Genomic DNA, 22,709 nt, shown 5'->3' with positions numbered 1-22,709 from the left:
CACTTGTTATTGTCTTTTCTGTGTCAACTGTTAAGAATTGTTGTTATTTCGTATTCCTTGCTAAGAAAATGGTGTTACTCATATAAGGGGCTCTTCATATCCATTTTCGAAACTGATCTTTCCCAATTGTGCCATAATTTTTAATTGTTCTGTTATTGTGACTCAATCTTGATTTTGAACGAGAAAAGTTTATCAGGCCATTTACTCTCTGATAAGATTTAAAGAGTAATTTCTGCCAATAAAATCATTGATTCCAGCACAAAGAATTTCAGGCATTTTATGTAACGAATTTATTGCTCTGCTATATTTATGTGCCAAATGGTGTGTATGAGAAATCTACCTGTAAAACATTAAATTGGCTTTTTTTTGTTTTGATATGTTCCGTTAATAGAATTGCTGCATCACGGCCACACTCCTCTCATCAGCTATTGCATTTTATCAACCCTTATATCTGTCCATATCCACGTGTGTGTATGTGTATAAAAAATATAAATATATATATATGTGTAAGTATGTTTGTTGAGCCAATTTGGTGTACCTTGTGTGTGTGTGTGGACTTTTCGGTTTCAAACAAGCTCGCATTGCAGAGTTGTGCATGCAGTTTTCCACACCCCATTCTTGTTGACAGGTTGAATTTTTTTTTCTAATGATTAGTGTGATTTATGTGTTCTCACTGTAATTTAAAAAAAAAATCATCACGCCATGCATGCTGGTATACATGGCTCATATTGGTCACCTCCATATTCCAATAATTACTGCATTGTTGCAGGTGAAAAACAAATTTTTCTTGAAGCAGTTTAGATGTTGGTAATTAAGTCTCATCCTACCATTGCTTAAGGGTTGATGTTATAGTTACCAAAATGAATTTTAGGTAACTAATGGTTACCATCTAATGTGTGTTGTTAAGTGAGAATGCAGAGTGAAAGAGTATATTTTTCATATATTATTATTTACAACATTTCCAGATGAAATGGTAAAAGTATGAAAGTTTTATTATGTGTAACAATTTTTCTATGTTTACAATCAATAAGATTTTGGATTATTTTATTTAATTTTAAATAATTATGGATGTTGCATTTTAAAGGTGGCATTAGTGCAGTCAGATGTAGAAAGGCCATACAATGGTTTCTGGTGGTATGCTTTGAATAATGAAAGTGTTTGTCTCGTGAGTTACATTCATGTATGTTTAACTGTTTTCTGTAATGTGAAATGGGGCAAAGATGATTTATTTTGTATCATGTAATGGTGTAAATATAAATCTGTTTCTTTTAAAGCTCTTGATTTAACATTTTGATTTCTCATGAAATGTCGTCTTTCATATTTCCTCAAGGATGGATTTAGAACAGTTTTATAACTTTACACTAGTGCAATGAGTATCAAACGAGTGGACAGAGGGGTTCGGAAAATGTGTGCTATGCTAAGAAGTGTCCTCCATTGAGAGAGGATAGACTGACCTCATTTTAAGGTTAAATACAATGGACAAAGATTCAAGCTTTTTTCTATTAGTTGTTTTTTTCTTAATGGACTTTTGCCGTAATGTCAATAATTACTGAAATAAAATTCTTCTGCATTTGAAATAAAATGCTCCAAAAAAATTTCTGCATACTAAAGATTGAATGCTGGGAATCATGATGGACTGCCTCAAATTCATATAAAAGAGATCTTTTAGTCTTTACAAACACGGCTAAACTCTTAATGAATAAGGTGACTGAATCAAATGTCCTTGTAATGATGGGTGGTGCAAATTTGTGGAACTCCTTAATAACACTTAGGAAAGAAAGCATGCTGCTATTCCAATCAAAAAATATTAATTAATTGCTATTGCCAGGCAATAATTTGATAAATGCCTCTCTCAGAGGTTACAAAACAAGGCCTTCCAAGTTCATGTCCATCGTGGTTTCAAAGAGGATAGATGCACTTACACTAACTGCTAGATTATGAGAAAACCTCCAGAATAGTCAGGAAGAACTTAAGGTCCATACAACTGGGAGAGTGAGAAATTATTTTTGACGAGAATTGACGGCACATGAAATTCAACAATTGAAATTGTCTGAAGCTCAGCAGCATCAATTGTTACTTGTCGTCACTATTGTTGATTCTATTTCATGACTCCACTTGTAATTTCTCTCATAGAAGTAATTTTAGATCTATCATGCTTTAAGAGATGTCTCAAAAAAAAGGGGACGTTTTTTATCTTTGCATATTCTCCTTCACTCCTAACTTCAATGATTAAATCCCATCATAAAACCAAGAAGGTTCTCACTCTCATTTGGTCAATAGATTCACCTTTCAATAGGAATCTTAGAGAAAAGAAGTTGAATATTTGTGGTGAATACTTCCTTCATAAAAGCTACTCTATTGACATAACATATCTATATGCTTAATGATCAGTTTCCTTCACCAGATGGTTCATAGGGGCAGAAAACCAGTTGAACACTATATCCCAACTTATGGTGACATGAAATGCTTGCAGTAAAAGTGGTAATAGTTTTAGGAGAGAGGCGACCAACAGCTAAGGTCATTTGTACCATTAGGGATGGACAGGTAAGGATGGAGAGAAACCCAGCATCAGTATTAGCCTACTCTAATAGAAAGTCGCCAAGGGGTTTGCAGCTTAACATTCGATTCAACGGATGGCGTACTCACTCAAATTGCCCTCCAGAAAGCACCTCAAGTAGGGATCGGGATACCTCTGAAAAATATCTGCTGCTGCCGGGATTCGAACCCGGGCCCTAATGGTGAGAAGCCAGTATGTTAGCCTACGGCATCACCCTAATCCCCCGCATGCAATAAAAGCAAAAATTTGACAAATTTATGTAATTCACCACCGAAGTAATTGTAGGTGCCCCTTGCCAATGACCTAGGTGGGTAGACAGAAATGGACAGATGGAATTCACTACTGATATTACTAACTCAAAACTTAATAGTACTTGGTGAGTCAAATAAACGGGATGTTTGCAAATTTTTTGTATGACATGAAGTGGCCAGAGATGTACGAGGGTGGTTCAATAGGTACCCATGTTAAAATGAAGAAATGAATGAATGAAGTTAGAAATGAAGAAATCATTTTTTTTAATTTTCAAGATAGTCTCCTTTTAGAAAGATACACTTCTACCAACATCCCGGCCATCTTTTTAACCCCTCCAAAAAATAGGATTTGTCGAACTCTCCAAAATAAGCCTCTGTCTCGGCGATAACTTCCTCGTTTGAGCTAAATTTTTTCCCACGAACCATTTCTTCATGTTAGGGAATAAGAAAAAGTCGCAGGGGGCCAAATCGGGTGAATATGGGGGGTGTGGCAGCAATTCATAACGTAGTTCATGCAGTTTGGCGGCGACAACTCCGGATGATAGCCTGATCAGCTTGTTGTCCACCATGAGCAATTGCGGCACCCATTGGGCCGACAATGTTTTCATCGCCAACTTTTCATGTAAAATATTAATTGCCGTTCTGGTCGACACACTTACGGTCTCTGCTACTTCGCGCACTTCCGTTCGTCGATCAGCGAGAATCATGGCATTGACTTTTTGAACGATTTCCTCGGTAATCTCATCTGTTGGGCATCCTGGTCGCTCCTCATCAAAAACAGATGTTTACCCACATTTAAATTCGTTGAACCAATATCTAACTGTGGTCATAGATGGCAAAGTGTCCCCAAAAACAGCATTCAACTTTGCTTTTATCTTGTTGCATTTCATTCCATCCAAAAACAAAAATCGAATTACCGAACGATACTGCTCTTTTTCCATCTAAGCGAAAATCACGAAACACGTCTTACTCGAATGGCTGCCAAATCCAAACTAAACTTTAAATCAGTCTGCTATTTGTTTCACCGCCATTTGATAGATGGCAGCACACGATGATAACATAAACTTCCCTCAGGAACGCCCTTTGTCATCAAACACGGGTACTTATTGAACCGCCCTAGTATCATGCCTGGAAATGTCTTGCTGAGTTTGGCAATTGAAGGAATGAATACAGTCTAGGTCAGACAGAAATGGTAAAATTATCAAGTAATAAATTGCATAGTTTCAGTCTTGATATGGTGGAATTCAGACATAAAAATGAACATGATTACACTTTTCCACTAGATATTGATTTATGACATGGCAGGTTTCGATGTACTTCATCAACAACAGATGACTACGTAGTTAATGGAAACCGGTCATGTTATAAATCAATTTCTATCATTTCGTCATTATTATCATTTTAATTTTGAAAATCAATTCCATTATTGTTTGCATTTAACTTGCATGAAATACTTTCTTATCTGATGGGTAACAAATACCAAAACTATGCACTTGCAAGAAAATACTGGCACAAAGACTATGCATGATAATAATTAATCATAATTCTTGAAACAAAACTTTTTCTAACTCACCAAAGATTCACTAGCAAAAGACAATGTGGAATCATAATTAATGAATTGACCATTCACTATTAAATGGATGAACCATTAAATGTGTTGCATTAGCTTTTAAATTACCTAGTTTATGTAACTATCTTTATTGAGGACAGAGCCATCACTTTCAAAACAACTGTATCATCATGTATACATAAGAGACTTAAGCAGAGGATCTTGGGTCAAAATAAACTCCAGAGAAATGAATTTGACATCCATCAATGAACACAAAAAGTTGGTGATTGATAAAAAAAATTTTAAATAAATTAGAATGTAATAAGATGACAAATTATTAATAATCACTTACCTCCACTAATTCTTTACCCATTTTGATTCGTTTTATTAATGAAAAAATATACTAAACTGCTACTATACTTTAAAAATTGAATTTCATTGGGGAGCTTGTTCAGAATCTAAATATATATATATATATATATATATATATATATATATATATATATATATATATATATATATATATATATATATATATTTATATATATATATATATATATATATGTATATTTATATATATATATATACACACATACATATATATAATATACATTTATAATATATATATTATTATTAGGTAATCTACCGGTCAAGGTCTTTTCTTAACATCCTTACTCAAGGTCCCCGTCATCAACTCCTTTCTCCTTGTGAAAGCCTCTTTGCCTAGCACAATTCTTCTCCTCACATTCCTACTACTTTGACTGTGTTGGTGCAAAACACTACCGAGATACGTAAACTGTTGTACCTGCTCTAGTTTTTGCCCTCCTATTTTAATGTTAAGGTTAGCCTTTTTCTTTCTAGAAAATCGCATAACCTTTGTTTTATTAATATAGATTCTCATCCCATTCCGGTCGCACTGAATTTCCAATGCACTAAGCAATGCTTGCAACCCCTTGGCTGACTGACAAACTAAAGCTTGGTCATCAGCAAACCTAACTGATTTTACGAATTCCCCGCCCACTTTCATTCCTACCTCCAGTTCTTCCCATGCCTCCTTAATCATTTCCTCTGCATACAGGTTGAACAGCAACGGTGATAATATCCTAACACTGCCCATCCAGACTCTCCATTCCCCACCCACACCTGAGCAGTCTGAGACATGTACAGGTTGCAGATTAGCCTCCTTTCCCCCTAATCTATTCCTATTTTCTGCAATATACTCATTAGTTTTTCCCAATTCACTCTGTCAAATGCTTTTTCGAAATCTACGAAACAGGCAAATACCTCCGGGTTGTGTTCTATATTCCTCTCGATTAATAATCTCTTTACTGCAATGGCATCACGCGTACCTCTTCCTTTCTAAACCCAAACTGATTATCCCCTAAGTAATCATTTGCCCTACTCTCTATCCTTTTGTTTATGATCCTGAGAACAACTTAAGCAGGGTGGGATATCAAACTTATTGTCCTATTGTCCTCACATGATGTAGCCTTTACCTTTTTCGGAATAGGAACTAAAACTGATCTCACAAAGTCTTCCGGCCAGATTCCTTCCTCATAGATACTACGAATCAGCCCATATAGCCTCTTCCTCCCACATTTTCCTAAGCATTTTAATAGTTCCACAGGAATGTTATCCACCCCCACGGCCTTATTTAGTTTCATCTCCCTTAATGCCCTTTCTATCTCATTGTCAATATTGGACCTAAGCTATCTTCCTCTACGTCATATTCTTTTTCAATGTCTAACTTTGTTGGTTGAAGTTCTTTACCATACAGTTCTTCTATATACTCCTTCCACCTCTCTTGGATCTTTCCTGTGTCAACTATTACCTTACCTGCCTTATCTCTAACTGTTAGAATAGACCTCCCTTTCTTACTTCCCGATAAAGATTTAACTTTGCTGTACAGCGCACCGATTTCACCCTTACTCTGCATACCTTCCATATCCTCGCACTGCGTCTTCCACCATGCTTCTTTTGCTTTATTTGTTGCCCGCCTCAATTTATTGTTTAACTCTTTGTACTTCATTTTGCCTAACTCTGTATTTACATTCTTCCATTTGCTCCGCTCATCCATCTTTGTAATCATGTCATCCGTGATCCATGGTTTCCTAGTCCTTTTAGCGTTAACGGTTCCAATAGTGTCTTTTGCGGCTTTAGACAACCCTTTCTAGATACTTTTTCATTTTTCCTTGATAGTACTTAGCTCTTTACCATCCTCCAAGATTTCCTCTACAGCCTGTTTGTATTCCTTCCTTTTGAAACCATTTAAGGCTTCTACATTCCATTTTCTAACTCGCCGCCCCTGCCTTATCTTTTTGAAACGTACGCTACATTTCATAACAACTAAATTGTGGTCAGAGTTCGCATCCGCTCCTGGTAAGCTGTGCGAATTTATCACACTGTTCCTAAACCTGTGTCTAACCAGAATATAATCTAGCTGATACCTCTCTGAGTCACCTGGCATTTTCCATGTATACCTGCGTCTTTTGTGCCATCTAAACCAAGTCTTGGTTATGACTAACCCCTGTCTCCTGCAGAACTAAACTGCTTTCTCCCCGTGGTCATTCCTTGTGCCTAAACCGTAGTCCCTGACCTCATCACTATCTCTTCCTTCGCCTACAGTCGCATTCCAATCCCCCATCACTATCATATGTTTCCCTGCGGGAACACACCCGATTATGTCCTCTAACTGATCGTATATCCTATCGACCTCTTCTTCCTTATGGTTGCTTGGTGGCATGTAAACCTGAATAATAACCAAGTTTGTCGGTTCTGCTTTTATCTCTACTAGTAATAACCTATCCGTTACCTGCTCTATGTTGACTATGCTTCTTCCTACCTCTTCATTTAATACTATGGCAACCCCTCGTTGGCTCTCGTCCCCGCCGCTGTGTATTATTCTATACTGATCACTCCAGTAATCCCCGCCATCCTTCCATCTCACCTCGCATAGACCTAAAATATCTATATTTCCCCTTTCCATCCCTTGCTTAACATTCTCCAATTTCCCTGTCCTCATCATTGTCCTAACATTCCACGTTCCTATTCTAACTAATTTGGTCTTCTTTTCCTGCGTCTTCTGTCCTGCTGCTGCCGGTTTTCCCTTGCAAGGGATTATATAGGTGCATAAACGTGTTCATTGAAGCGGGAGGATAGACGTAGAGAGGACGCTTTTGAAATGTGGGTGTGGAGAAGAATGGAGAAGGTGAAATGGACAGAGAAGAAAACAAATGAGGAAGTACTTGGTATGGTGGGTGAGGATAGGGGTTTGTTGAGAGAAATCTTATGAAGGCAGGAAAAGTGGATGAAGGGGGTATTGACTGGCAGTGGGATGTTGAAGACTGTGATAGAGGGGAGAATGTTGGGCAAACGAGGAAAGGGAATGAACAGAATAAGGATGTTGGACGGGATGAAGAAGGTACTCAGAGATGAAGAGGGACCTGATGTAGAGTAGGATGTTGTGTTTTCATAAGAATCACTTAATTTTTATTTAGGAGCCATCCAAAAACCTACCTTAACCGGTAGATTACCTAATAATAATAATATATATATATGAAACCATTATCACAGTAATCAACCCGAAGGTCGGTTTGGTAGGTGATGGCAGAGGTCACCCATTGCTAAGCCCGACGGCATGTGAAATGCACACATCAGGGTAGGGGGGCCAGTTCCTTTCCTTGTGCCGGTTATGGTTTCCCAGGAAGACCTGGTAACTGAAATATCGCATAGCTTGGGTGGAGCTGCAGGTACCCAGAGGGCCTTGCCCGGGAATCGAACCCAGCCCCCTCCGGTCAGCAGTCCAATGCTCTCCCTCGTGGACTACCACGACCCATATATATATATATATATGTTATGTTTTTAATGGTTTCAATGCACACTACAAACGGCATGAGTACTGTTGCAGTTGCTTGGGGAAACAAGTGAGCTATTATGTGTTGGGTGTGGTTAGTTCATCCATAGATTATAAATCTCAATCATAAAGGTAAGGCTAATGTTAGGGTGAAAACTATATGTCTTCTTCTTGTAAAATTGTAAGGAAATAATCCTATGAAATCATTAAAAATAATTAGAGAGAATACTGAAATAAATATAAATGTTCTTCCATTTATCCCATTAGTTCCTAGAAGTGTCTTAAATTCATTGTGTAATGTGCTAGACACATTTGATCATACAATAGAGGATTGGGTCAGGATTAATCAAAATATAGATGGGATGAACATAATTCCAAGAAATGTAGCTGTTCAGTTTGTAGGCAAGTTTAAGATTGATGATAAAGGATCAAATGTTGAGAATAGGTTAGTTATCATTTTCAGTTTAATATTTTAGTTTCACTTTTGTTGGTGTATGTTTTTGGTATTTGTGGATAGTATAAGTAGTAATTTATCACAGCTATAACTATTAGTCTTGCTGAGAATATTAGAAATAGGATTGTTCATCTTATGGGAGCTATTTGTGGGATCAAGAGGTGTTGGGCTTATCCAACTACCTTAGTTTGACAGTCAAAAGTTATAATATATTAACTAACCCCTTTCATTAGAAGTATTTCGTTACTTTACTATTATGTGGTTTAAGAGATTCCAGAGGTATATAATAGATCCGCTAGATTCGTTAAAAATTGTTATGATAAGAACACAAAAGTGACAGGTCTCTTAGGGGATTTAGGCTGGGTACCGCTTGAAGTGCGGAGAGAACAAGCGAGGCTTAGACTTTTAGAAAGGTTCAGAACAAACGAGTTGAACTATGACACTGAAGGAATTTTAATGGCCCCACACTATTTAGGTAGATCAGACCACAAAGATAAAATAAGGGAGATAAATTCCAGGACAGATAGGTACAAATACTCATTCTTTCCCCAAACAATCAGAAATCATAATAGTAAGAAACCGAAGTCACTTTAGAAATATTAAAGACATTGAATTTACAAGTTGGAGCAAAGTTAAACACTGCAAAGTTGTTAGGTATACTTTCAGGTGCATGTGTATGTTAGTTGGTAGTTTGAGTGTTTGCATGTGTGTGGGGTGTAAGTGTTCTTGCATGAATGTATGCCATGTTTTTTTGTGGATGTATGAATTCGTGGTCCTTGCATGCAGTTTTTTTTTCTTTTCTAAATTACGGGTGGTGTCCTAACACCCCCCACCACACGCCCTTGCGGGATATTAAGTAGATGTAGATGAGACAATTACTTACTTTCAGTCACCTAATGAAGCCTCATTTATTTTTTTAATTCATTCAATAAATTTTTAGTAGAAACTCTTTCAATTGTAATAGGTATGAATCTGTGGTTAGTCCCACAGATTTTGGAGCACTGTCCATAGAATAATCCAGGGTGATTCATGAAAAAGCTAGTTTGATTAATTCGCCCTGGGGTGGCATCTACCTTCACTCCTAACACAGGAACTGTTCATGAGTGAAGTACATCTGCAGCTGTAATTAGGATTGGTTCTTGGGCTTGTATTGGTATTACTGCTCGATTATCTACTTCTAATAGTAGAGTTATTCCTATTTCTAATTCATTAGTTGGGATAATATACGATCGAATTCAACTTGATTAAAGTCAGAGTATTCATAACTTCAATACCATTGGTGTCTGATAGTTTTTACTGTGATGGATGGCTCTCTTACTTCATCTATTAAATTTAGAAGTCGTAACGATGGTATGGCAATTTTGATTAGAATAAATACTGGTGGAATTGTTCAGGCAGTTTATATTTTTTGGTTTTCTAAAAGGTTTCGATTGGTTTGCTTGTTTCAAGTTATTGATAATATTAAATAACCAACTATTACCGTAATAATTACTAGAATTATTATGGTACGATTATGGAAGTTAATTATTTGTTCTATTATAGGGGATGCCGCTTCTTGGAATCTTAGTTGCACTCAATTAGCCACTTCTAATGAGAGAATTAATTCTTCATTCATGGGGCTTAATTCCACAGCACTTTTCTGCCACATTAAAACTTTGTTAAAAGTGGTAGTTCAGAGAATCAGTGCCCTGTTGGAGGGGTCTTTTTGTATCATTCAATTGATGTATTAAGGGCTCTTGGTGAGAAACTTGTCGTTGAGATACTAACGCCTCACAGATGATGAATAGTAGTGTGATTACTGCTATAACTGAGATTGATCTACCAATGGTAGATATAATGTTTCAAGCTGTGTAAGTGACATGGTAATCTGAATATTGTCGTGGTATCCCGGATAAGCCTAGGAAATGTTTAGGGTAGGAAGTGAGATTTACCCCTAAAAATATTGTGTTGAATTGTGCCTTAAGTATTCAGTTGATTAATGATAATCCTATAAATTGGGTGAATCAGTGTACTAGCCCCCTTATGATGGCAAATACTGCTCCTATGGAGGGTACATGGTGGAAGTGGACATTGCAATATCAATTGATGAGTTTGCTAAAACTACTCCTGTTAAACCTCCCACGGTGAATAGGACTAAAAATCCTAATGCTCATAGCAATGATGGGCTGTAATTAAATTGATTTCCGTGAAGGGTTGCAAGTCAACTGAAGATTTTAATTCCTGTTGGTGCTGCTGTAAAGTATGCTCGTGTATCTACGTCTATATATATACACATACATATCTATATATATGCATACATATATATATATATATAAATAAACAAGTGGGTCACGGTAGTCCAGTGGGTAGTGTGTTGGACTGCTGACCGGAGGGTCCCGGGTTCAATTCCTGGGCAAGGCACTCTGGGCACCTGCAGCTCCACCCAAGCTAAAGTGATTTTTTGGGTACCAGGTCTTCCTGGGAAACCATAACCGGCCCAGGGAAAGGAACTGGCCCTGATGTGTGAATTTTCACACACCGTACAGGGCTTAGTACTGGGTGATCTCTACCATCACCTACTGAACCGACCTTTGGGTTGATTACTGTGTTTATGGTATTTTATAAACACACATAAGCAGGGTAACAGAAATAATGTATACAACTATCGTCCGATTACCAAGCTCTCAATAATTTCAAAAGTCTTAGAATCATTGGTTGTAGGTAAGCTAACTCCTATCCTCAATAGTATCATTATCCCTTCAAAGCATGGTTTCACTAAAGGAAGATCAACACCCACTAATCTTTTGGTTTTTCAAAAGAGTTTCATAGAAGGTATCGAAAAAAGCTTATGAACAGATGTCATATATACTGACTTTAATAAGGCTTTTGATACTGTTAGTCATGAGCTTCTTCTTAGAAAGTTGGATGCATTGGGAATGAGTGGTACCTTACTTGACTGGATGGAAACTTTTTCGACTAACAGAGAAGTTGCAGTAAAAAATTAATGCATCTAACAGTAAATGTTTCTATCCATCATCAGGCGTTCCCCAAGGATCCCATCTAGGTCCACTATTATTTAACTTATTTATAAATGATATTATAATGGCATTAGACCCAATTCATTTTCTTTTGTATGCCGATGACTTAAATTTTTTTAACCATTCAATCAATTGATGATCACGTGACTCTGCAGAACTGCCTTTATAGGCTTCAAAACTGGTGTGAGCATAACTATCTTACTTCCAATTTAAAAAGATGCTATTCTGTAAAATTCAGCTGGAAAAGGGGTCCACATCATTATGAATACAGACTAAGCAATTATACTATGGCCCAATTAACAAATATGAACTACCTCAAAATTATAATCGACTCAAATTCAATCAACAATATAACTATGTTCAATCTAAAGCATACAAATCGCTCGGATTTATCTTCCAATACTGTAAAAACTTTAACTATATAGAGTCATTTAAAGTTCTGCTCATCTCATAAGTTAGGTCACTCTCTGAATACTGCTCTACTGTTTGGTCACCTTGCTACCAACTCCATATTCATACAATCGAATGTGTTCAAAGAAAATTTGTGCGCAAAATTGCATTCAAATTCAACCTTCACAAAGATCTTTATAGTATCATGAAATGTTACCTCTTCTAAATCTTCTCTTCATGCATAAATGTAGAAAAATTAACAACATAACTTTTCTCTATAAATTACTGCATAACAAGATTGATTCCTTAGATCTCCTGAGGGGTAACTTTTCTTTATAAATTACTGCATAACAAGATTGATTCCTTAGATCTTTCCGAGTACCTTCACATAACACAAGGTATGAAGCACTCTTTGAAATTAGATATCATGCACAAAACTACACTTACTACTTGCCTACTAACCAGATTATGAGAGATGCCAACAGTTGTGATTATATTGACCTAATTTCTATCTCACCAAGATCCCTTAAAAAATTGTTATTAAAATATCTGAAGAATTTTAGAATGCTAATTATTGCTACGTGGATATCTGTACGTGTCAATAAGTTGTTCTGAATGCCCACTGGGAAAATGTTCTTAATTAATGCCACAAGGTCTAGTTAATAATTGCCTCTAACATTTATCATTTTGTACCATCATTCTGGCCTGTAACAAATACTATATTTCTAATATTCTCTTTCCATTTTTTAATTTGGAATATTATTTAGCATTGATATATTGTCTACATCAATTAACCTAACTAGGTATGTTTTCATACCTGTATACCATCTGAAAATGTCTTTCATGCATTGCCAATCAAAATTCTTCTTTAATTTTAAATTGTATTTCAATTTTCAATAATCAGTCTGTAACTTAATGTAATTTGTACCCGTTTGTAAATGTTTTTTTTATCATTTTGGAACCAATACATATTTTTTGCCTTTCTTTGTGTAAAATGGTTATTTCCGTACATAAATAAATAAATACTTTACACTTTCTTTCTTCAGTTATTGGAAAAGTCTGTGGAAAATTACAGATTAAGCACATGGGTTCACATTCTTCACAAAAATATTTTATCATTCATTTAAAAAATGCATTCTAACACACTAAAACCTTCAAATGGTGGAAGGAGCTCTCACATTCCTTGGACTTGAATGCTGTACATGCATAGTAGGGCGCAATTGCTTCAAAATAAAATTATCCACACCACAAAGATCAAATGGTGAGAGTCTCATGAAAGTTACATTTACCCAACACATAGTATCACGTAATTTAGGTACTTACCAAAGCACCTATTTTGTGCATTTTGAGTGTGCTTAAAATTTGTTATGGTTTGAAAAGTTAAGTATTACAGGATATAGAAGTGTACTGGAGATGTGTCTAAAATATGCATTTAAATCTTCATCATACATTAAATAAACTGCACAGTTAGGATAACATATGGTGATCAGAAAAGGGAAAATATATTTTATCCATTTTCCGTAAACATGTCTATTTTTAGAGGGATAGTAATGGAAGCTGGGGAGAGAACAGATGTAAGAATGCAAGTATGTGAGAAGCAAATTGAGTTGGTTACATTTCTCCATAATAACACTGTTGTAAAGCCAGTCAAGTGATTGCTAGGGGGGCATGCACATCTAGTGTATAGTCTCCAGTCCAGCACCACACTGAAATTCTTAGAACAAAGGTTTTCACAATAATCAGTGAATGGAATACAGAGCAGTCTTACATCCTCATTTCTGTGCAGATAGTATTGGCAAGGTCACTCATGGGTCTCGGGTATCAATGGTAACAAAACTTAAACAATTTTATTTATGAAAATTTTAAGTTTTTTTTAAAGATTTCATACTGGCAGGGGAGAAATTAGAACAAGTAAAAACATTCACCTAACTCGGAAGCGCAATAAAATGATATCAAAGAAGTCTAACTAATATCAAGTGCATAATAGTTCAACTAAAGGCATTTATGATGAAAAGGCAACTCCTATGCTCAAAGAAGGTATGACTATGAACAAGAAAGCAGTGTCTGAAAACACTCATGCAGAGAGTGGGATTCTTTGGATCAGTGAAATGGACCATAGGAAAAGTAGGTCAGAGGAGAATAGAAGCCTTTGAAACTTCATGCTGAAGGCATTTTCGGACGATTAAATGGGCAAATAATGAAACAAACGAAGAATTAGATACACAGAAGAATAAAGAGGAAAAGACCCTATGAAAAGAAGAACCAAATGGATTGGACACACCTTGAGAGACAACAAATTAGTAAACAATATAATAGAATGGGAAATAAATAGAAAGATCCTACCAGGCGGGCCAAGGAAAGAGAAATGCATTGTCCGAATAAAGACGGATGCAGGGAAGAAGAGCTACACGCCATACAGGAATTGTTAATAGTGAATTGGATTGGGGAGGATCGAGGGCTTCAGTCAACCATCCTTCAGATTGAAGGATCAATGAATTTATCATTGATCTCTTTGTCCATCTTCCTAATTGTTTATTCTTTAATATATGGCTTCTTTTTCCCGTTTATATAGTTTCTTGGGTAGCCTATCCTCTTTCACTGTACCCATTTCCTTGTCTTCACTCTGAAAATTTTCAACTGCTTTCTGGCACTCCTTTCTTTTCATCCTGCTTAAAGTTTCTACATTCCATCTTCTTGTCTATCTACCCTTTCTTATTCCCCAGAATTTGATGTTGCATTTTGTGAGAACTAAATTATAACCTGCATTGAAACCCATTCATGGAAAATTGCATATTGATTATACTGTTCTTAAATCTGCAACTAAACATAATATAACATAACTTTACCATCTATTCCTTTCTCTGTCGTGGCATTTAAATTAGCTGTTAGTAACGACTGAGCCATTCACTATCTCCTTGCCAGCATTTCTGCTTGCTAAACTGCACTCCCCATCATTGCTCTCATCTCTACCTTCACCCATCATCATGTTCCAGTCCCCCCATCATTATCAAGTGTTTCCTTCAAGAAATATCAGCAACCAATTCCTCTAGTCAAGCATACACACTATCTACATCTTCTTCCCTATGATTACCTGTTGGCATGTAGACCTGAATAAGAACCAAGGTAGTTGATTCAGTGCTTACCTGTATTAATTATAACAACTTACCAGTTTTTTATTTACAGTCCTCTTTTTTCCTAAATTTTTGTTTAATTGAACTGTTACCCGTAGCTGGATGCCTACTCTGCTATTTATTACTCTGCAACCATTGCTCTAATAATTCCCCATAACCTTTCCATCTCATCTTAAAGGGTTAAATGGAAAAATGGACCTTATGGTCTCAATTTTGCTCAAATAAAGATGTTTATCTTCCTATCTCTCATATATCGTAAGTAGCCCCGACACATCTACATTTCCTCCCTGCATCTCTTACTTGATGTTGCCTGAGCCTGAAAAATGCCCCACAATAGGGTTGATTTTCAAGTAAACAAAAACACAGTTGATTTTCAAGTAAATAAAAAAACATTGTCACTATGATCATAACAATATTTCCATGAATTTTTGCAACTTAACGGGGGACAACTCAATACCCATGCTAGTTCACCCTGTGGATGTACAGGTTTAAAAATGGTGACTGCTTGGTTTTCAGCAACATTTGTCAAGAACCAGATTCGACAATTAAAAGAAGGAGGTGATGAATAATAGGACTCCATTACCCTTGCTCATAGCTGATTCAATCATAAGGAAAAAGAGTCAAGCATATTATAAATGCAATTGAATTCAGTCAGGGAAAATTTTACATTTTCAGGCTGTTACCAAGGAAAATCTGAGAAAATGCCTGTCATCTGTGAAAGTGTGTGTAAAAATGTAAATGTGTTGGTTGTGAGGACATTTTAAGAATGTCAGGAGTCTTCCCGCAAAAAAGCAGCTTGGAGGAAAGCACGCATGTGTGGCAAAAGTCACTTATTTTAGGTCTTTATGAGATTTGGTAATATGGTAAACAAACTTTTATTATATGTTAATTGCACCCAATTTTTCAAGTTTTAATTAATATTCACTCCATGGCTAAATGCATATAAATTAATGTATGCAGTTCTAATTGAAATAGGGTATTGTTTGCTTATCGTTCATTAGCCCTCCACAGGTTTAATTCCATGTTTTGATTTTTTTCAGTTACACTAGACCCTTTTTGGAAGAAGGCTTGGTTGTATGAACTGAAAAAGAATAATTGGAGAAATTAACACAATTTTGTTTTTGAACTCCCCAATACTACAAGAGGAGGCAAACTGGAAAGTATAAAACTGAATTACTTCAACTGGAAAAGGGGGTTCATTATAATTTGGGAAGAGCAAATCAACAAAAACTCATCATTCAATGTCACTTGAGCTGACAGAATCATTCTCAATTCACAATTTTGTAATTAAGCAGGGAACAAAATGCAAATGCCTCGATTATATGGAACACATCATGTCTGCTTGTACTTAAAATTATAACTAATCCCATTTCTAATTGTTTCCACAACATGAGTGGGTGCTACTAGGTACTCTTAATTGAATTGCAGACAGGCAAGAAAGCAATGACAGAGGGGTGGACAACAGTGAAGACATGGGCCAAGAACTACAATAACTTAACAAAGTTCTGAGCAATAGGTCATTAATGAGTGGAATTTAAATACTAGAAAACAACTTGAAATGAGGATTATTGGTAACTGCCACAGAAAGGCATCCTTCCATCATCTGAGAAGAGATCTGTGGCCTCCTAATTGAAAATCTTCCAAGCATATCTTCATGAGCATCAAACACTAAATTCCACGCTTCCCTTTCAAGGATCATACAGCCATGATGCAGGGATGAATGTCATTGTAACTAACTATGTTTCATCTAAATGTGCACTGAGTGCACAGTTAGATGAACCGTAGTTAGTTCAATGACATATGCTAATCTCCTCATCGGTGCCTTCAAAATATTAAGTACACAGGTGGTTCAGCAGACACAAAGAGTAAAGTGTATCTTGTAACTTATGTAAAGCCTTTGTTAAATCAGCTGTTCTAAAATCGCTTTTTAAAGAATGAAAAAAAAATAAGTGTAACTTATATAACTGAACTACCATCAGCTACCAAAATTAAATACATACCTGATTCTTAATTCAACTATGGCAAAAAACATTTCATTAACATTTGAATAGCCAGAAAACGATTTAATACTGATTTAAACAGTTTAGTAAAGAAGTGCCATCAATCCTGCCGAAAATGCTATCCCTCTTCAAGTCAGGTTATAACATTACCCAGTTGGCCAAAGCAGGGTTCTAACATATTTCTTCAATGTCATTATTTATGAGGTGATAAATCATAACTATGGAATTGCAGTAGCTCTACCATTCAGGGTGAGAAATGAAAGAACAATGATTAAATATTGTATAATGGACTCACTCAACATTTTTCTCTCTTCAGAGCATGTGCAAAATAATCATTTTGGCACTTGTAATCACATCAAAACTTGAAGGACTATTTATCTTTTATCAATTTATCCATCACTCAATATATGCTATCCATCAAATGAACAACCAAGGTAGTCTGAAATGAGAAAGCGCATCTATAACAATACTTTTCTTTGTATTGCTGTTGATAAGTAAAAACAATAATCATCTCAAAGATAAAGTAATTCATATATACCACAATAACTAGCACAACACATGGCCATTAACTGGCCAACCAAATCATTCAAGGTGTGAATACCACACAATAATAATTTAAAAGAGTCAGTTTTATCACAGTTTCATTTGTGATGTCAGCAAGTTCTTGAGAGGTTGGTTAAGGGCACTCCACCATTTGTCGAATTTAATGATAGGCCCTTGCAAAGTAAACCAAATTCTCTGACTGCTTCTTGTAGACAACGTTTGTTGCAACGCTCCCTGAAAAATAGCCAATGATTTTAACAAAAGGGTCTCACAAATCACAAGAGTTGTTGAATGAACAGATATTATGTGCAATATTAATATGCCTAACATGCACTAATTAACAATAGATAATTTGATAATTCTAAGATGGTGGCACATTTACACATATTCTTTCTTTTCAAATTGGGATCATGGAAAGCCATCAAAACAGTACGAAGACGTGGAATCGCAAGTATTGTTGGACGAAGATGATTCACAAACACAAAAAAAACCTACAGAGCAATTGATCGCTAGTCAACAACCTGTTTCCAATCGCCTACGAGAGATGGGAAAGATACAGAAGAATGGCAGATGGATACCAATTGATTTGAACGACAGGCAGATGGAGAGGTGCAAAAACATATGTGAAATTTTGCTCACACGATACAAAAGGAAGCTGTTTTTGCATCATATCGTCACTAGGGGTGGATTTATTTTGAAAATCCCAAGTGCAAAAAATCATGGTGAGACACAGGTTCACCATCTTAATCGATTGCAAGACCGAATCGCTTTGGTAGAAAGACGATCACTCAGTGTTTGGTGGGACCAGAAGGGTGTTGGCTATTATCAGCTGTTGAAACCTGGTGAAATGGTTAATTAACGCTACCAACAACAGTGGTTTGATTTTTTTGAACCGTTTGCTGAGTGAATAAAGACCAGAATACCGAAAGAGGCAACACATGGTCATTTTTCTTTATCACAATGCTCCATCAGATATGCCAAAGCCGGTTTGCGACTCGTTGGAAGCACTCAGCTGGGAAGTTCTACCCCCTGCATCTTACTCACCAGACTTGGCTCTCCTTCCAATTACTAATGGTTTGCATCAATGGGCCACGCACTTGCTGAGCAGATCCTTGGTTCGTACAAAGATGTGAAAGAATGGCTCGATGAATGGTTTGTGGCAAAAGGGAAAGATTTAAACTGACGTGGTATCTGCACATTGCCCAAAAGATGGGAAAAATGTCTAACTAGTAATCGATTATACTTTGAAAAAAGCTCTTTTTATCATTCTTCTGATTTTTTTATTTTTGAATCTTCGGAATAAAATTATTTACATACAGAGCGAGACATGAATTAATCCACAGCATAGAATTGATGTTCTCACAGGAACTGATTAAGTTTAGATTTAAATGACAGGAAATTTCCTATTTCCCTTAGTTTTCCAGGTAATGCTTTCAGGAATTAGACGCCAGCATCACAAAGGTTCTTTGCAAAAACAGCTGAGTTGTGAGCAGTGGGAGTATGTAACCACATATCATATTATTCGCCTTCAGGATGCAGTTGCTATGGTGCACCATAATTTGTTATGGGTTATAATCTCATCCATCACCATAAAATAGAGCTAGGCTCAATACACCACAGTCAATGACATTGATGATGATGAGTGGAGATATAATGCCATATGTCACTCCCAATGCAAGAATTAACAAAATAATTTTTTGAAATAGTTGAACCTTGACTTGTTTGATGGGAGGCAACTGAAGTTTTGAGGGCCAATAGAAAAATTAACCAATTTAAAACAAACACCAGGGCCACAAGTGAACAAGGGCAAGACAACAGTATTAATCACTAAAATTGAAAACCAAGAAAACATTTCTTCTATCATATATGATGGGACATATCAAGAAATATATTCGATCCCAGAGCCAAAATACGATGTATAAACAGTTTTCCTCATCAACCATTAAACTACACCACAAGATAATTAACAATGGCTTATCAAAACTGCACCAAAACCATGCACATGGGCATATATACAAGCATGAACTCACAGTATCACCCTCAACAGAAGTCAGCAGTAGAGTTTAACATGCTGTTAAATATATTGTCATTATTGGTATCCCATCGGTTGAGGTAGGTTTTGATTGCACACAGCCTACACAACTATACATTTACTTTGCTCTCCCAACAAAACACAACCCAACATTCTACTATGCAAGCCCCTCTTCATCTCTGTGTATTTCCTTCCTCCCTTCATTCCATCCAACATGCCTATCCTACTCCGACCTCGCTTGCCTAACATCTCCACTCTATCACAGTCTTCAACATCCCATAGCCAATCTAAGCATTCTGAAACCATTTTCTTGCCTCCTTCTGATTTAATCCAAGAATCCCTTCTCCTCCTCTCCTTTCACAATGCTTGGCACTTCCTCATTTGTTAACCTTTCTGTCCGCTTCACCTTTCCCATCCTTCCCAACACCTACATTTCTGAGGGCTCTCATCAACGCCTGTCATCTTAGTTCAACAAACATGTTTTTCCACTGCATAAATCATGCTCCATATCAAAGTTTTACTAAGTCATTTCTAAATATCTTCATCCCCAAGGTCCCTGCCATCAAATCCCCTCCTCGTTAAAACTATTTAGCCTAGTGCAATTCTTCTTCTTATGTCCCTAATACTTTTTCTATCCTTAGGAATAGGATCACTGTTCCATCAGCTGAAGTTGCTCACTCTTATTTGAATTTTTAACTTAGTCATTTCCTACCTGAAAAACCTCACATCCTTTGTCTTGTTTACATTTATTATCACCCTATCCCTATCGCAATGACTTTTCAATGCACTCAGCAGTGTTTCCAACCCCTTGGCTGACTGCCCACATTTTCCTTCACCTATACGCAGTTCCATAGGAAAGTTGCCTACCTCCAATTCCTTATTTGATTTCAATTCCCTTACTGTATTTTCTATTTCACAGCTGAGTAAGCCTGGACCTAAGCTATCATCAACTATGTGATATTGTCTTTCTACAGGTATGTCTAACCTTGCTGGCCTAATTTCTTTATCATGCAGCTCTTCTATATTTTTCTTTCATCTCTCTTGAATATTTTCTGGTTCAAATAATATTTCTCCCAACTTACCTCTGGCTGTTAACACATCTTCCCTCCTTACCTCCCGATAGTGTTTGACCTTCCTGTATCAACCAATTGCATCCTTCCTTTGTAAATTTTCCATATCCTCACACTTGAGTCCACCACCGACACTATCACTCAATAGCCACTTGGGTCAGATACCTTTGCAGCTGTCTCACTGAGGAACAGATGCTCTGCGGACTACCTTTCATCTGACTACTACCCTTTCACCTATCTGACTTGATTGACCCTACCAGGAGCAATTATCATTCCATGGGAGAGAATAATAATAATGAATAATTATAACACTGTTGAATAATATTCATACAAATTATGATATCTGATATTTGTCATTTATTGGGGCTCATCCTCAACCAGGAGTAGAGAGGTGATAGGTCATGCTGAAGGGAAAATTACCCACATGCACTCCTAATGTAACTAAGTTTAAGTTCATCATCCTCAACAAATATAAAATAGACATTCACAAAACCATATTAGAGGCCTACTTTTTTTATACACAATCTGAGCATTGTACTTTAATAATATTTTCATTGCCTTTCAAATCCCAGCTTCATCGTCGTAACCCATTTGCCAAGACATTAAAAGCTGCAATGAGGCTGGCGCAATACCAAAAGTGTGATAGAGATGATTACACTGGAAATGGGTTTCAACGATTTGGCCAAGCTAAACATAGTTCAGTCCTCATGTGCCATTCCCTCAGAGGAGGGACTTAGCATGAACAACCTCCAAGTTCAAGGGTCCAATTGCTGTGGCCTCACCAATACATGCATGCCTAAATGGGGAAATATATTCACACAGATGGTTGGGGGGATGCAATTAGGAAGAATAAATGTAAGAAAAGGAACAAACCTTAGAACTGTCTGCACAAAGAGTTCTTTCTGCTGCCTGGTGACTCTTTGTGATGGAAAGTCTTTGGCAAGAGGTCCTAAGAGTAAGGCATTCATCCATTGACAAAGGCGATCAAAGCACTTCTTACTCAGAGCCAGCAAGACATCCGATATGTGATCTATTAGAGTCCGAGGGCTGCCACCTCCTGAAATCAAGGTTTGCTGCTTGAACCACTTTTCACAACACTGTGCGTTAAATTGTTTCAAGTGGAGAGGTTGACTTTATTTCCAATCCTAAAAGCACATGAGACAAAACGATTTCATAATGATAAATACTAAATATAGACAGGCCTTTCCGATTACAGCAGAGGATAACCTATCTTACCTAACCTGTGCCTGAGAAAAAAATTCATGCTATATACGAGTGTTGTCAAGATATTAACTTAGGTTTCGGCCGAGCATGGCAGTGGGTTAGAGCCACCCAGTGGGTAGGGCTAGAGCCACCACCTTGGTGGCTAAACGTCCCTAAACTCAGTACACATCTTAATGTGGTAGTGTGCAGACTGTGGCTCTTCTTCTTATCTCACTGTAAACTGTTAAAATGCGAGCTGCAATAGAAAATCCCACAAGTTGTGAAGTGCCATCTGTGATTAGGTTTTTACTGGCATAAAACCACAAGCCAATTGATATTCAAAGGCAACCTTGTTGAGTGGACGGAGGTGAAATAATGAGTGAAGGTGGAGAGAGTCTGCAGAGTAATTTCCAAATGGCTGTACCAATGTTCATGATGAGGACATCGCAGCAGTCAGCCTAGCCTTGTAACAGGTGAACTGATGAATGGCCAGTTCTTGGACATCATGGACATTTGTCTGTTCACTCCTACACCAACGACACCACTGACACACAACACTTTCACTTAGTCAGTCGTCCACAGCACACTCTTCCAAATGAATTTCAGAAGCTTTGAAGTTTATTGCCAGTAAAACCCTTATCACTGAACAGATTTTACAT

The 22,709-nt window shown here is 36.8% G+C and overlaps 1 protein-coding gene across 5 annotated transcripts in view; it reads right to left on the bottom strand.

The window, feature by feature from the left end:
- The window catches only part of cdm (importin-13-like protein cdm), a 79,719-nt gene that overhangs the window by 22,099 nt on the left and 34,911 nt on the right, over positions 1 to 22,709 (bottom strand). For 2 of the 5 annotated variants that reach the window (XR_011702956.1, XR_011702958.1), the window contains exons 15-16: positions 21,721 to 21,904; positions 17,498 to 17,979 (exon numbers count right to left, since the gene is read on the bottom strand). Coding sequence is in view for 1 of the 5 variants with exons in the window: in XM_071597374.1 (XP_071453475.1) it covers positions 21,721 to 21,904 (184 nt within the window). In the remaining 4 variants the exon portion in view is untranslated. Of the gene's footprint in view, positions 1 to 16,207; positions 16,284 to 17,497; positions 17,980 to 21,720; positions 21,905 to 22,709 lie in introns of those variants that run through there. The other 3 variants (XR_011702957.1, XR_011702959.1, XM_071597374.1) reach the window with 3 other exon arrangements.

The sequence above is a fragment of the Hetaerina americana genome, unplaced genomic scaffold (genome assembly GCF_022747635.1).
Source record: "Hetaerina americana unplaced genomic scaffold, ioHetAmer1.1.p SCAF_87, whole genome shotgun sequence".
In the NCBI taxonomy this organism is placed as follows: domain Eukaryota; kingdom Metazoa; phylum Arthropoda; class Insecta; order Odonata; family Calopterygidae; genus Hetaerina; species Hetaerina americana.
This window is presented reverse-complemented; position numbering and strand designations above follow the sequence as displayed.